General features: G+C 38.5%; 1 protein-coding gene across 1 annotated transcript in view; it reads left to right on the top strand.

The window, feature by feature from the left end:
- The window catches only part of CCNB3 (cyclin B3), a 45,158-nt gene that overhangs the window by 26,151 nt on the left and 3,675 nt on the right, over positions 1-15,332 (top strand). Inside the window, exons 5-9 of the mRNA XM_036460462.2 lie at positions 946-1,041; positions 2,244-2,336; positions 9,760-9,897; positions 13,908-14,063; positions 14,877-15,026. Coding sequence (XP_036316355.1) covers positions 946-1,041; positions 2,244-2,336; positions 9,760-9,897; positions 13,908-14,063; positions 14,877-15,026 — 633 coding nt within the window. The remainder of the gene's footprint in view (positions 1-945; positions 1,042-2,243; positions 2,337-9,759; positions 9,898-13,907; positions 14,064-14,876; positions 15,027-15,332) is intronic.

Below are 15,332 nucleotides of genomic sequence, written 5' to 3'. Positions count from 1 at the left end.
CCAGCCTAAATTGCGGGCCCAATGGTTTACCGAACAGTCATAAACTGTCATTGTGATGGAAACGCAGCGGAGTGCAGTGATGACAGCGCGGTGCGGGCCACATTGCAAGGCCTGGCGGGACGGATTTGGCCCGTGGGCCTTGTGTTTGACACATGTGTCCTAGAGGTAGCTGCTAGCAAAGAGATTTTTTTTTTCTTAAACAGCAACTGAGCTATATATTTTAAGCTAGAGTAAATCAAATTGGCCTTGTAGAACTCTTGACTTCCTGATTGGCATAGTGATTCACCTAAGCAATTAGAGAGTATTTATTCTAGGAATATCCACAAGAGCCTGTAATACTGTATATAAATGTATATAGGCTTTGTAGTAGTGTTTACTTCTTGGGAAATTGCCTTTCTTAGTAATTGCGATCTAAATTCAAGTAGGCTTCAGTCAAAGATGAATAAGTTCATGGAGGAATCTCCTAAGGAAGTTGCTTTTTAAGTTGTAAATTGAAAGGGTAAAGGGATGAGATTTGGCAAGTAGGAAGAGAAATACCCCCCTTGTAGGCAAAAACAACCTGAATAAAAGTGTAAAATGATGGAAAAGGCTACCAAGAAGATGAATTGGGCCAGATCAAAGCTTTGGGATAAGGAACCTAAGAAGACAGGTGACATAAGATGAAATAGTAATATAATGGTGGTGTTGAAGAATATTGAGCTTACCTGTAAAAATGGTTCTAGGGTAGAGCAGACATGTACAAGGAATACTAAGCATTTCTTGGTCACTCAGCAGCATGAGGATTTCAGGGTGCAAGCATGCTCTGTTATGGTCCAGGATGTAAGAAGCTTGAGGAATCTCAGCAAAAGATGACAGTAGGAAGAAAGAAGTCATTCTTTATGTATATATGCTAAGCCTTTCTTGGAATATTTCTTCTAATATGACTTTTTGGTGATTTACAACCAGATAACCATACTGGAGATTATTGATGAGGCCCATTATGATCCATTTTTCAACTTATCATACACCCAAGATATCTTCAAATACATGAAGGAGAGAGAGGTATGTAGATGGCTGGAGGGGAATGGGAATGACTTCTAGTTCTCATTTTCTCATCACTTCATCCTTCAAATATGAGTTGAAAGGGGGATAACAACTGTCATCTACTGGTATCTTACTATGAGTTATACATTGTGCTAAATAATTTATAGACATCTTATTTAATTCTCACATTAATTTCATGATGGTGGGTATTATTATTTCCTTTTTTTTAGATGGGGGAAACTGTCCATAGTCACACAACTATGTGATAGAGTTGGGATTTGAAATAAAGTATTATTACCTAGAAGAACATAAGCCTACACCTCTAATTGCCGAGGAGACAGTCTCAGACACAAAAATAGTCAAGTAGTCTCCTCTGAGTAGCTGCTAGTAGAGATCTTTTCCCTTTTCTATGCAAGTTTCTGGCATCATATATAAAATCACACCCGTTGTTTTACCTCTCCGATCTGGTGAAATTTTCTTCCTCCTTTGAAATCTGCCAGTCTCCTTTACTACTAAGAGTCATCAATTCCAAGTTTTCCCCCCATGTTTCTTTCAATAGAACAGATGGGACCAAGATTATGTGCCAACTAGAATTTTAGCAGGCCATGTATGAGAGGGAGGATGAATAACTCATATTCTCTCTAGAGGCATAGCTTTTGATTAACTGACTCCAGAGCCTACATTTTTTAGAGGAAGTAAGAGAAAACTTTGCTATGCCAAAAGTGTGGGCCTTAGCTCAGCACTATAGGTTTCACTTGGGATTTTGTTAGAAATGCAGAAACCTAGGCCCACTCCAGACCTTCTAAATAGAATGTGAATTTTAAATATCCTCAAGTGGTATATATGCATGTTAAAGTTTGAGAGGCATTGCACTACATAGCATGGCATTGTGCTTTTAGTTAAATTTCAAAAAGAAATCATAACCTTTTTGATATTCATCTATAGTCATAGGTATGTTTCTGCCTGTTTTCCCCACTGGATTCCTCAGTATCCACTATGACACTTGAATATCATATGTGTCCATTTCCCAAAGAACTGGGAAAACATACTTTGATCTGCCTTTTTCAGATACCAGATGAAAATGAGTTAAATCGTGAAGATGTTAATTATGTTAAGTTATAACTTTTTTTCTGAGATATTAATTGTAAATATTTTTTCTCCGGATACAACTTTTGAACTATAAGAATTGTTTATTAACATTTCTTTCTTATTGTCACCAGGAAAAGTTCAGACTTAAAAATTACATGAGCAATCAGAGTGACATAAACATTGAGACGAGGGCTCTTCTTGTGAACTGGATGGTGAAAATGCAGGTGAGGCTGGCAACTCCTGCTTTAAGGAACTGCTATTCTGTTTATCAATTAGTTATTCAGCAATGCCAGCTTTCAGACATGGTAAAAATTTACTGGGTCTACAAAACTGAATAAGCCATGGTTCCTGCCTTTGGAAAGCTTATGATATACTAGGGGCTTATTGCACGAAATTTGTGTACTTGGCTCAGCCCAGCCTATGCCTTCTCACAGTCCAGGAGCCTCCAAGGGATGTCTCAGGGAGCTGGCCTAAGCTGTCAGTCGAATATCTTTAATGCTGCCGTGGAGGTGGGAGAGGCTCCCACCACTGCTGTTTGCTTGCCAGCTGTGAGCCTGGCTTCTGGTTGAATGGTGCTCTCCCTGTGGGAGCACACTGACCACCAGGGGGCAGCTCCTGCATTGAATGGCCCCTGGTGGTCAGTGCACATTGTAGTGACCAGTCATTCTATCATTCGGTCATTTTGCATATTAGCCTTTTTATTATATTGGATAGGTCAAGATAAGACATTCAGACAAATAAGTACAATACATACTAGAATATACCAAGTACATAAGAAGGTTATAAATTAGATACTGGAGAAACAAATGAAAGAAGAGATTATTTCTAAAAAATAAGAGAAAGTGATGATATGGTAGTTTAATTCTTCTTAAAATTTTGTAAAAGTATATTTAGTGATTTTGATAGGGGTCAGTGGCAAAGTCTTTCAAGTTTGGATGGAATAGATAATAGCAAGGACAGTGTAGCACCAAATGTGGCGGATAGCTATTTGTCTAGAGTTAGTTGTTGAGGGAATACTACAATGAATATTTAATTATCACTTTATACTAAAGAAAGATAGCCTAGAATAGTATCTGGCACATAGAAGGGTGTCAATAAATATTTGTCATATGAATGGAATTGAATGGATTACAGAGATAAAATATATCTACCAGCTAGAATGATAAACTGAATCTTTTTTTATAATAGCTTTTGTTACTTTTATTGTACAAAACTTCACATTTATTACAGCAGGGTAAGAAATTAAAATTACCTATGATCTCACAACCACTGTTAATGTGTTTATTTCTTATCCTCCACTTTTATTTTTTTATTTTTAAAATATATTTTATTGATTTTTTACAGAAAGGAAGAGAGAGGGATAGAGAGTTAGAAACATCGATGAGAGAGAATAATAGATCAGCTGCCTCCTGCACACCCCCTACTGGGGATATGCCTGCAACCAAGGTACATGCCCTTGACCGGAATCAAACCCAGGACCCTTCAGTCTGCAGGCTGATGCTCTATCCACTGAGCCAAACCGGTTTTGGTTTATCCTCCACTTTTAAAGTAGTGGTAATCCATAGGGATGCATCTTCAGTGCGCAGATTACAGAATCACAGGTGCCAGGTCCCATCCCAGATTTATCAAATCAGAATTGTGGGGTGTGGCCCAGGTACCCTTATTTTTATAAAGCCCTGCAAGTGATGCTAATGTACATCTTTTTGATAGAGAATCACAGTTGAATATTGTGGTATAATATATAGTTCTATGAAATTTTAACATTTGAAATAATGGATTTATAATAAATTGCAAAAATAGTATAGAGAGGTCCTGTGTACCCTTTACCTTTTTTTCAATGATAACATTTTGTATACATGTAATATAGTGTCACAATCAGGGTTTCACAAGCCTTATTTAAATTTCATCGGTTTTACATGTACTTGTGTGTGTGTGTGTGTGTGTGTGTGTGTGCTCTATATAATTTCATCATACATGTGAATTTTGTAAGCACCACCATCACCGCAGTTAAGATACAGAATTATTTCATCACTATAAGGATCCCTCATGTTACCCTTTTATAACTATAGCCATCTCCATCCTCTCACTTTCTTGTCTCTAGAAACTCCTAATTTATTCTCCACATTTATAACTTTTTAATTTCATGAATATTATATGTTTTTAATTTTGATAAAGTCTAGTTTTTAAAAATGTTTTCTTTTTGGATCATGTCTTTTGTGTTATGTCTAAGAACTCTTTGAGCCGAAACTGGTTTGGCTCAGTGGATACTGTGTTGATCTGTGTACTGAAAGGTCCCAGGTTCGATTCCCGTCAAGGGCATGTACCTTGGTTGTGGGCACATCCCCAGTAGGGGGTGTGCAAGAGGCAGCTGATCTATGATTCTCTCTCATAGATGTTTCTAACTCTCTATCCCTTTTCCTCTCTGTAGAAAATCAAAAATATATATATTTTTAAAAAGAACTCTTTGACTAAATATAGGTCATGAATATTTTCTCCTATATTTTATCTAAGAGTTTTATAGTTTTAACATTAAATCTATAATCCCTTCTGAGTTAATTTTTGTATAAGGTATGAAGATTTTGAAGTCAAAGTACATTTTTTTGCACGTGGATGTCTAATTATTCTAATACAATTTGTGAAAAAACTCACACACAACTTTCTTCACTAAATTGTTTTGTGCTTTTGCCAAAAACCAATTGGCCTTATTTGTGTGGGTCTAATTTTATACTTATTTCTATACTGTCTTCTTCCATTATCTCTGTATCTATCCCTTTGCCAATATTACACTGTCTTTATTTCTGAAGTTTTATAGTAATTCTTAAAACTAGGTAGCTTGATTCTTTCAACTCTTTTTACTTTGCCTTTCTATAAATTTTAGAATCAGTTTGTTTATATATACAAAAAATCCTACTGACTGGAATTGAGTTACATTTTGTCCAGAAAAGAGTTAACACAATGGACCTAGTACTGCTATCCTTAGAAAGGCCTGTTTGCAAAGTTGGCCCTTGGCTGGCATCTGGGAACTTGACTAATAAACAGTTCCCTGTGCTGCTATAAAACCCTCCCTTAATGATAACTGTGCTTGAACTCTCTGCAAACAATGTGCTTATTCTGAATACCTGCTTTCCTTCTGGGAGATTGGAATTTTGGTACATGCTAAGCACAGGGTGTTTACGTGACCAGCTCCCAATAAAATCTTAGGCACTGAGTCATTAATGAGTTTCCCTGTAGACAATACTTTATACGTATTGTCACATCTCATTGCCCGAGGAATTAACTAAACTAATTAATCCTAAACTACTCTACTGGGACAGGACTCTCAGAAACTTGCTTTTGTTTTTTTGTCAAACTTTGCCCATGCTTTTTTCCCATTTGCTAATTTTGCTTGTTATCTTTTGCTATAATAAATCAGCCATGAATATGACTATATATGGAATCCCGGGAGTCCTCCTAGGAATGTGGTCTTAAGGACCCCAACACACATCTATAGGTGGAGTTAAAAATGATTGATAGACTTTCTAGGTTGAATCTTTCAACCCATGAATGTATTATGTATTTAGTTAAAATTTTTATTTTTAATTTAATTTTATTATTATTATTTTTTTGCCATATAGATCATGTACTTGTCTTGTTAGGTTTACACCTTATTTATATTTTATTCTCCTGGAGGTAATGTAAATAGTATTTTTCTAAAATTTAGGTTTCCAGATTTACACTGTTGTTATAAAATACCGATATTTGTGTTTGATATTCATATTCTACAACCTCGCTAAAACTCACTTATTCTTAGCTTTTTTTAAATAGATTTTTTTTAAATTTTATTGTTTTTTTACAGAGAAGAAGAGAGAGGGATAGAGAGTCAGAAACATTGATGAGAGAGAGACACCGATCAGCTGCCTCTTGAACACCCTCTACTAGGGATGTGCCCGCAACCAAGGTACATGCACTTGACTGGAATCGAACTTGAGACCCTTCAGTCTGCAGGCCGATGTTCTATCCACTGAGCCAAACCGGTCTCGGCTTTTTAAATAGATTTCTTGATGTTATCTACATAGGTAATTGTCATTTGTAAATTAATTTCATGTTTTATTGTGCTGTATAAGACTTCCATTATGATGTTTAGTAGGAGCAGTAAGAGTGCACAGCCTTGCCTTTCTTCCTAATCTGAGGAAGAAAGCAGTTAGTCTTTCACCACTAGTATGATCTTAACTCTAGAGTTTTTGTAGATATCTTGCTCAGGTTTGAGAAAGTTACTTTCCATTCCTAGTTTGCTGCTGTATATTTATCATAAATGAATGTTATATTTTTTCTTGGATCTATAGATAATATTTGTTTTAGACTATTAATATGGAGATTACATTGACTGATTTTTAATATTAAACAAGCCTCATATTCCTAGAGTAAACATCACTTGGCCCCATTATATTATTCTTTTTATACACTACTAGGTTTTATTTGCTAGTATTTTGTTGAGGAGTTTTGTATCTATATTTTTGATGAATGTTGGCCTGTAGGTTTGTAGTGTTCTCTTTTAAATTTTTTATTTTTATTGTCTTTGTCTATTTTTTTGATATGAGAATGATACTGGCTTCATACAACAATTTGGGAAACTATTCCCCCCTCTTCTATTTCGGGGAGAGATGTGTAGAGTTGATGTTATTTATTCTTTATATGTTTATAGAATTTGCAAGCAAAACCGCCTGATTCTGAAGTATTTTTCTTTTCACCAAACAACTTTAACTAAAAATATAATTTCTTTAATAGTTATAAGATTATTAAAGTTATCTATATCATTTAGATGAATTTTGGTAGTTTATAGTTTTCAAATAATTGGTCTGTTTCATCTTAAGTTATTGAATTTATGTGCATATAGTTTATAGAATTCCCTGTATTTCTTACTCTTTCATTCCTGATACTTGATGTGTTTTTCTATAGTTTTGTTAATTAGTCTTGCTAGAAGTTTACCAGTTTTATTGGTTTCCCCTCCCTAAAGAATCAGCTTTTGGTTTCATTCATTTTCTCTATAGTTTTTCTATTTTCAAACTTATTCATATCTGTTCTAATTTTTATAGTTTTATTTCTTCATGCTTTGGGTTTAATTTGCTCTTATTTTTTAAAAATATATTTTTATTTATTTTAGAGAAGAAGGGAGAGAGATAGAAACATCAATGAGAGAGAATCATTGATTGGCTGCCTCCTGCACACCCCACACTGGGAATTGAGCCCACAACTTGGGTATGTGTCCTGACCAGAATTAGTGACCTCCCTGGTTCACATGTCCATGCTCAACCACTGAGCCACACAGACTGGATTTTTTCTCATATCTTAAGGTAGAAGCTTAGATAATTGATATCAGATTGTTCTTTTTTCCTAATATAAACATTTTCTGCTACAAATTTTTCCATCAGCACTGCTTTAGCTGCATGTTACAAATTTGGGGAGACCTCCTTTTTATTTATTCTTACAATATTTAGAAGTCTGTTGTTTAACTTACAAGTGTTTTGAGTCTTCACCATTATTTTTTTTGTTATCTATTTCTAGCTTAATTTCATTATGATAAAATAAAACACTATATATGACTTTAATTCGTTAAAAATTTTAAAAGGTTTATTACCCAGAATATGGTCTGTCTTTGGGAATATTCTATAAGCTGTTGGATGAAGTGTTATGTGTCAGTTGGATCCAATTGGTTGATGTTGTTATTAATTTATACATTATCTTCACTGATTTTCTGTATACTAATTATGTTACTAAAAGAGGAGTACTGAAGTTTTAGTACTGAAACTATAGTTTCACAACTATAATTGTGAACTTGTCTATTTCTCTTTTCAGATTTATCTTTTTTTTATTTTTGCTTTGTGTGTTTTGAAAATCTGTTTTTAGAAACATACACATTTAGGATTGTTATGTCCTCTTTATAGTGTTTTGTGACTTGCCTATTTTCTCCTATAACATGTTCATATAATTGTGAACATCTACTAGTCAAATCGACATATTTCTGCATTCGTTTTGTTGACTGTATAGTATTCTATTCTTCAGTTGTCATTATTTATCCAACCTCCCATTAGATATTTACTTTATTTCCAAAAATTTCTCTTAGAAATATCCCTGTAGTGAACATGCATACACTTGCATTATTCATAACTGCATTATTATTTTCTGGAATAAGTTACTAGGAATAGAAGCATTAGATCAAAACAATGCACATTACAAATTTTTGTACATAAAGGCAACTGTCCTTTGGAAGAGTCATGCCTATTTGTGCTTTTACCAGTACTCGGTGAAAGTGATTGTTTTCTCATAATCTTACCAACATAGGATAGGGTGTTATATTTTTTTGCCATCTGCTAAGTGAAAAATTTTAGTATGTTATTTTAGGTTTATGTATAGGAGCATTGGCATTTAAGTAGTCAGCTGTATTATTTCCTTCATCGTTTTAAAATTTCTTTCTTGCCTAGAAAAGTATTCTCTAGTGATAATTACTATTATAGTATATAAAGATTTCTTTTCTTTTCTTTTTAAAAAAATATATTTTATTGATATTTCACAGAGAGGAGGAAGGGAGAGAGATAGAGTGCTAGAAACGTCGATGAGAGAGAAACATCGACCAGCTGCCTCTTGCACACCCTCCACCGGGGATGTGCCCGCAACCAATGTACATGCCCTTGACCGGAATCGAACCTGGGACCCTTCAGTCCGCAGACCGATGCTCTACCACTGAGCCAAACCGGCTTTGGCTAAAGATTTCTTTGAATTTTTTCTAGAACATTTATAGCTTCATGTTCTCATTTACGTCTTTATGTGAAGTCAAGTTACTTGGTCTAGAATGGAGATTTATATGAGACATAATAACTTTTCTTTTTTTAATTTATTTTTTATTGTTGACATTATCACAGATGCCCCCCTAGTAGAAGGGCTGTCACAAGAAGGATTAGCTTATTTCATGTACAGTAGGTCCTTGGGTTAAGTTGGAGATTCATTCCTATGGCACGATGTAAAGTGATTTTCACCATAAGTAGGTACTCACCTGCATAAGCATCTATGTCACATACATGGAGCACATACACAGCATGAATGAAGTGGAATAGTAAAAATATAATTAAAAGAAATATAACAATTTCTGACCTTTACTTGTGGTAAATAAATAATAAAAAACATAAAGCACATATGTACATACGTTGACATGATGGAACATTTTTTAAAATAAATGAATGGGAGATGGCAATGTAACCACGAAACGACTTAAGTCGGGTCCGATGTATCCGCAGGACTGTCTGTAGTCCCAAGAAGAATTATGTTAGAATGTCTTACATTCAAGGAAGGATTGCTATAACTGTCACAGCTGCTGAATTAAATATTTATTGACTCCAAATTCCAACCATTCATTCAGGTATTACCCACACTTTTAGATGTTTCCATTTGATGACAAGCTGCTGCATGGGTGGCCAAGTTCTTATGTTAAGTACTGGCAGGAGGCTACACAAGCACTGGCTGAACTAGTTCCCATAATCATAGTTGAATCTCAGCTGGCCACGTCTGGTAGCTCTACTGTACTCGGTGCCACAGACCAGGTAGTTAGATTTATCTGAATGTGATTTTGGAGCTGGACAATATGCAGATTTTTGCCCTGTTTATGTATTCCTCCAGATTAACTGTGATCTGAATCACGAGAGCCTCTACTTGGCAGTGAAGCTGGTGGATCGCTACCTTATGAAGAAAATATTCAAGAAAGAGAAGATGCAACTCCTTGGTGCCGCTGCTCTTCTGATTGCAGCAAAACTTGAGGTTGAGTTCATAGGGCCTGGAGAGAACTAATCAATTAGATTTCTATCCAAGTCACATATATCCACATATCTATGTATGTGTATATATGTATATGTGTACATGTATTTGTACCTGTGTCTGTATGAAAATAGTATTTCCTACTAATTTTTTAAATCCATTTTCCCCACCAGGAAAGCTGGTGTTAGGTGGTAATAGTGATGTATTTGTTTTCTGGCATGAATATTCCATTTTCTGTAAGATATATGTATGTGGGCGTGTGCCTATCTAATGGGTTGTTATTTTTAAAGCTTCCTTGTGGCCCAATGATTTTCTTCCCCCTCCCCCCCACTCTTTTCTTCTTCCCACCAACTCTCTCTTTCAAGTGGAGTCTTGAACTGTATATTAAGAAAGAGTTTCCAAACCTGGGTGCTGGAGACATTTAAGAGAAAATGGCCTGGTAGTGAGTCTAAGTGAAATCGTTATTTTTGAAGTAGTAGTATAAAAGCAAGTAGCTGGGCTTTCCTTTATAACCATAATCTACCTAATTTCTCTGATTCTTTCCTCTTCTTTAGATTTTAAATGATCTTGTACAATTCCCATTTTTCCTTCAGATAGGCTAGTTGTATAAAACCTTAGGAGCAGGAAGGTAGTAGATACTTCTACTGAGTTCAAAGAGGTTTAGAACTGTGGGTTTGTTTTTGTGTTCCTCTGCCAGCTCCCTACCTCTCCAGCTTTATCCCTAGCTCACTTCCTGCCTTCCTCCCTCCTTTGCTCACTCATTCCCTACCTAGTTCTTCAGTAACTCCCTCTCACACTCCAACTCTCTCTCTCTCTCTCTCTCTCTCTCTCTCTCTCTCTCTCTCTCTCTCTCTCTCTCTCTCTCTCTCTCTCTCTCGCTTTTCTATTTCCTTCCTTCTTTCTCTCTCTCCCTCAATTGCTGTCCTTGCCCTCATCTCACTTCTGTGCTCCATTTACTTAAGCCCTCACTTCACTTATGTCCTCTCTCTTTAACAATCTTTCTTCAGTCTTCTCTTAATCCATCCCTCGATTTCACCATCCTTAACTATTTTGTGTATTCACTCAATCATACTGGTTCCCCCCTCTGGCTTTTTCCTTTCCTTTCTGGCTCTCTCTCTTGCTTACTCCCTTACCTGTTCACTTGCTTCCTTGTTTGATTCCCTGCTCCATCCTTCCTTAACTCACTCATCCCCTTCCTCCTTCCCTTCTTCCCAAAGGCCCTTTCCTTGTGCCTTTGTTACCCTCATACCCTCCTTGCCACTTTCCCATTCTCCCATCATCCCACCCTCACACCCTTCCTTCCCTAGGTCCTATTCTATCCTCCTCTCTTCCTCTCTCCTCCCCTTCTCTTGCTAACTCATCCTCTCTCCTTCCCTCCCTTCCTTGTCTCTATCTCCCCTACCTTACTTCCCTTGTGCCTTGCTCCTATCCTCTCCTTGGCTTACCCCTACCCTACCTCCTCCACCTTTTTTTTTCTAATCTGTTCTTCTCTTCCCTACCTATCACACTCACTCCCTAGTTGTTCCCGTCAGCACAGCCAAGGGTTTGGCGAGCCTGAAGGGGGGCTGACGAAGGATGAAGAAAAGACAGACAGAGAATAAGCTGGTTCTAGGTGGATCTTCTGTGCCTGGCTGAGACCACAGAACAGATCCAGATGGCAAGCTGAACCTTTATTTTATAGTCAGGGCAAACAAGGTAGTGGTCAGGATAGTTATAATGTTCTTGTGAGTTTCACTTGTTTTGGCAGCATTTGCTGCACCTCCCACAGCCCATCAGCTACCCAGGAAGGATCTAGGGAGCATCATAAAATCAAGCTTAATTATGCTAAGAGGGCTGTGCCCTCTAAGCTGGGACTTGTTTTCGGCTTTGCCAGCAGGTCAGTCTGAGGCTTAACCCTATAACCGATCCCTACACCTAATCTCCTTTTCTTTATTCCTCTCTTTCTTCTCCCTCCCTTGCTCTCTCCCTCAATGTTTTCCTCTCTGGCTCACTTCCATCCCTATCCACCTGCTCTCTGGTTCCCTTGATCACCCTCCTCCATGCTTCCTCTCTGCTCCTTCTCCAATAGCTTCCTCTCTTGCTTGCATTCTTACTAATTCTCTCCAACTCATTCTCACTTGCTCCCTTCCATTGTCCTTCCCTATTTTGCTCCCTAGCCTCCTTTTCCCCTTTCTCTCTCCCCTCCTCTTCTTTCATGCCTTCCCTTATTGCTTTCCTTTATGGCTCATTTTCTCTACTGCTTGCTTACAATTTCTCTGGCTCTTTCTCCTTCTCTCTTCTCTCTCTCTCTCTCCCCTTTTCCCCTTTTCCCCTTCCTTACCTAGGGCCATTTTTATGGCTTGAATAAAAATGCCAGCTTCTCACCGAAACCGGTTTGGCTCAGTGGTAGAGCGTCGGTCCCGGGTTCGATTCCGGTCAAGGGCATGTACCTTGGCTGTGGGCACATCCCTGGTAGGGGGTGTGCAAGAGGCAGCTGGTCGATGTTTCTCTCTCATTGACGTTTCTAGCTCTCTATCTTTCTCCCTTCCTCTCTGTAAAATATCAATAAAATATATTTAAAAACAAATAAATAAATAAAAAGCCAGCCTCTCTCCCACTGCCTGTTACCCCAGCAATGTCCCCTTAAAAAAGCAGCTGGGTCCATGACAAGTTTGCTCAGTGGATAGAGCATCATTGGTCTGCAGACTGAAAGGTCCGGGGTTCCTGCAGGAAGCAGCCCATCAATGGTTCATCATTGATGTTTCTCTCTCTCTCTCTCTCTCTCTCTCTCTCTCTCTCTCTCTCTCTCTCTCTCTCTCTCTCTTTCCACACACTTCCTCTCTGAAATCAATAAGAAATATTTTTTAAAAAGCAGCATGGGTCCTTAGAGAGCAGGAGGAGGAGGAGAGTAAAAAGGGTGGTTCTCAGCAAAGGTTGGAACCAGGAGCATGCCTCTTTTGGTTGCCAGGACAAAGCTCCCCCCCCCCCCCCGTTTTTTTTTTGTTTTTTTTTTTTTTGTTTGTTGTTGTTGTTGTTGTTGTGGAAGGAGGTCTTCCTCTCACAGGATTTATAAGTACAGAGAGACTTTTGCAAGGGGAGATGTGGAGATGGTATGAGAAGAGAAGAAAGGAACCAGTGGTGAGTAGAGAAATGGAAGAGATAGTGTTTTCTCCTGGTCTTAACCACTAGGTTGCTTTGTGAACTTGAGCAAGTTACTTCTCTCGGGGCCTCAATTTCCTGCCTGAAAAACAAGAAGGTTAATCCAGTTTGTGATCTGAAACTAGAGAGACAGAGCAAAGTTTGAGTTAAAGGCTGGGGTAGGCAGGTGGATGCTTCTATAGAAAAAATTCAGTGGTCTTTCTTCCTCCAGTCCTCTCCCCAAAATCAAGGTTAGGCTGCAGAGGGTGGGACCTGGGAAGGTGCTCCCAGACAGGGTTCCTCTCACCTTTGGGCTGGCCTGGATCCCCCCCTCCCAGTCTAACCCCCATGTACATCCTCCCACCCCATGTAGTCCTCAGTCTCAGCTTAGGCTCCCTCTGTGCTGCCTGTCTCACTGCTTGTTACTCCAGTGGTGCCCCCTCCCAAAAATTCTTATTTATTCCTTAGACAAGAACACATAGTGAGGACTTATCTTCCATCTCTAGCTCTCCTTTTTTTGGCCTCTTTTCTTTCCTTCCCCCACAGTAGGTCTTAGATTTCCCATTCCTGGCTCTCACCCATTAAAAGAGAGACCACTGATCCCAGCCCTTGTGCCATATTATGTGCTTTCAGTGCTGTGAGAATCCATCTCCAGAGGCACCATCCTTTCTCTAGTGATGCAGTTTTGCATCAGATCTCCCTTGTATTTCCGATTTTGTGTTTCAGATGGGCCATTCAAATCAACCAGAAGCTGGCTCTCAGAGCTAACCTGAAGGTTTATTCTAGGAAATGTTATTACCTTCTATCCTTCAACCCTTTCCCCTCTGCTTTTCATCTCCAAGCAGAGGAGTGGGTTGTCTTGGTCTGATGTGACTGTTTCTTCTCTCTACCTGTAGGAGACCCGCCCACCTAAGTTGGAGAAATTCCTGAAATCCCGTAAAGAGATTTATCAGCGACACGAGATACTTGCCATGGAAATGAGCATCCTGAGAACCCTCGAATTTGAAATCAACATTCCTGTTGCCTATCAGTATCTGCGCATGTATTCTATGGTAAGAGAGACAAAGCATATCCCCCTTCTTCCTGTTGGGTTTGTATCCTCCATACCAAGAGTGACTGCTTGAGTGGTAGGTAAAGGGACTGAGACAATTGGGGACAGAGGAATTTCTTCTTCAGTCCGACACGCCTAGATTAGTAATCTTTATGAAGTGTTAGGAGGATGAAAATTGGAGGTTTGTATACTATGCCTGTAAAGTTTTGAGGTGAGGGCAGAGTAGGAGAAGAAGAGAAGATTCTTTTATGAGGAAAGGACATATGAGGACTTTGGGGGAGGTGAATATTGATTACAGGGGAGGTCACTTCATAATTACTCATTGCATTCTACAAGTGGATGTTGTGTTCTCTCTCTCTCTCTCTCTCTCTCTCTGTCTCATAGGTTATAATAAAAAAAAAAAGATATAAACAAGAAAGGGGAGAGAGTTCATTTGGAGCATGGAATACATCCAAGGGTGGAACCAGGTGCAAAGTTATAGTTGGAAAGCTTTGGCTCTTCAAAGGATGACTTGTACAGAAAGAGTAGATGGGAAGGTACCACACATACATTTGGTAATTTGGTTACAAAACATAAAGGTAGTGAATTCTAATGCTAATTTCAGAATTGCCTCCCTTCTCCCTTGCTTAAGATTCTGTGATTTCAAGGGTAGAGTGCCTTAGTGTGAACCATGATGGTAGGAGAAGTACATTGTTTAGGCAGCGAGCCATTTAGGCCTGAGGTGAGATAACTGGAGAGAGTAGGTGACAGGGGTTTTCTGCTTAGTGCTGGTTTTCTGCATTGCTTGCTGAAATGTTCTTTTTGCTCCCTTTAGAATATCCATGTCGACATAAAAACAGTGGTCTTATCCCGATTCATCTGTGAGTTGACCCTGCATGAATATGACTATATCCAGGAAAAAGGTTCCGAGCTAGCTGCTGCTTCCTTTTTCTTGGCCCTCTACATGACGAAGCTGAAAAGCGTGGTAAACACTGACCGGTGGCATGGGGTGGGGATTCAGAAGCACAGGGGTGGCTGAGAAGGAAGGTGTAAATTAAGGCTGCGGAAGATTCAGTGCCAAAAGTGCCATATACCCACAGTTATTAATTCTTTGACACCTCAACATCTTAGGATCCTGGCTGTCTAAAGGGTTTCTATTGCAATTGTTTTGAAGTATTTTGTACCATTTTTCTTAGTCACAGTTCCAAGGAAAGCGTATCTGAAAACCCAATATCCCAAAACAAATGAATGTGAAATTATTCTGGTTGCAGCAGCGCTGGGGTGGGCCCAC

The sequence above is a fragment of the Pipistrellus kuhlii genome, unplaced genomic scaffold (assembly GCF_014108245.1).
Source record: "Pipistrellus kuhlii isolate mPipKuh1 unplaced genomic scaffold, mPipKuh1.p scaffold_m20_p_32, whole genome shotgun sequence".
NCBI classification, from domain to species: domain Eukaryota; kingdom Metazoa; phylum Chordata; class Mammalia; order Chiroptera; family Vespertilionidae; genus Pipistrellus; species Pipistrellus kuhlii.
Note: the sequence above shows the minus strand (reverse complement) of the source record. Positions and strands in the feature narration are given on the sequence as shown.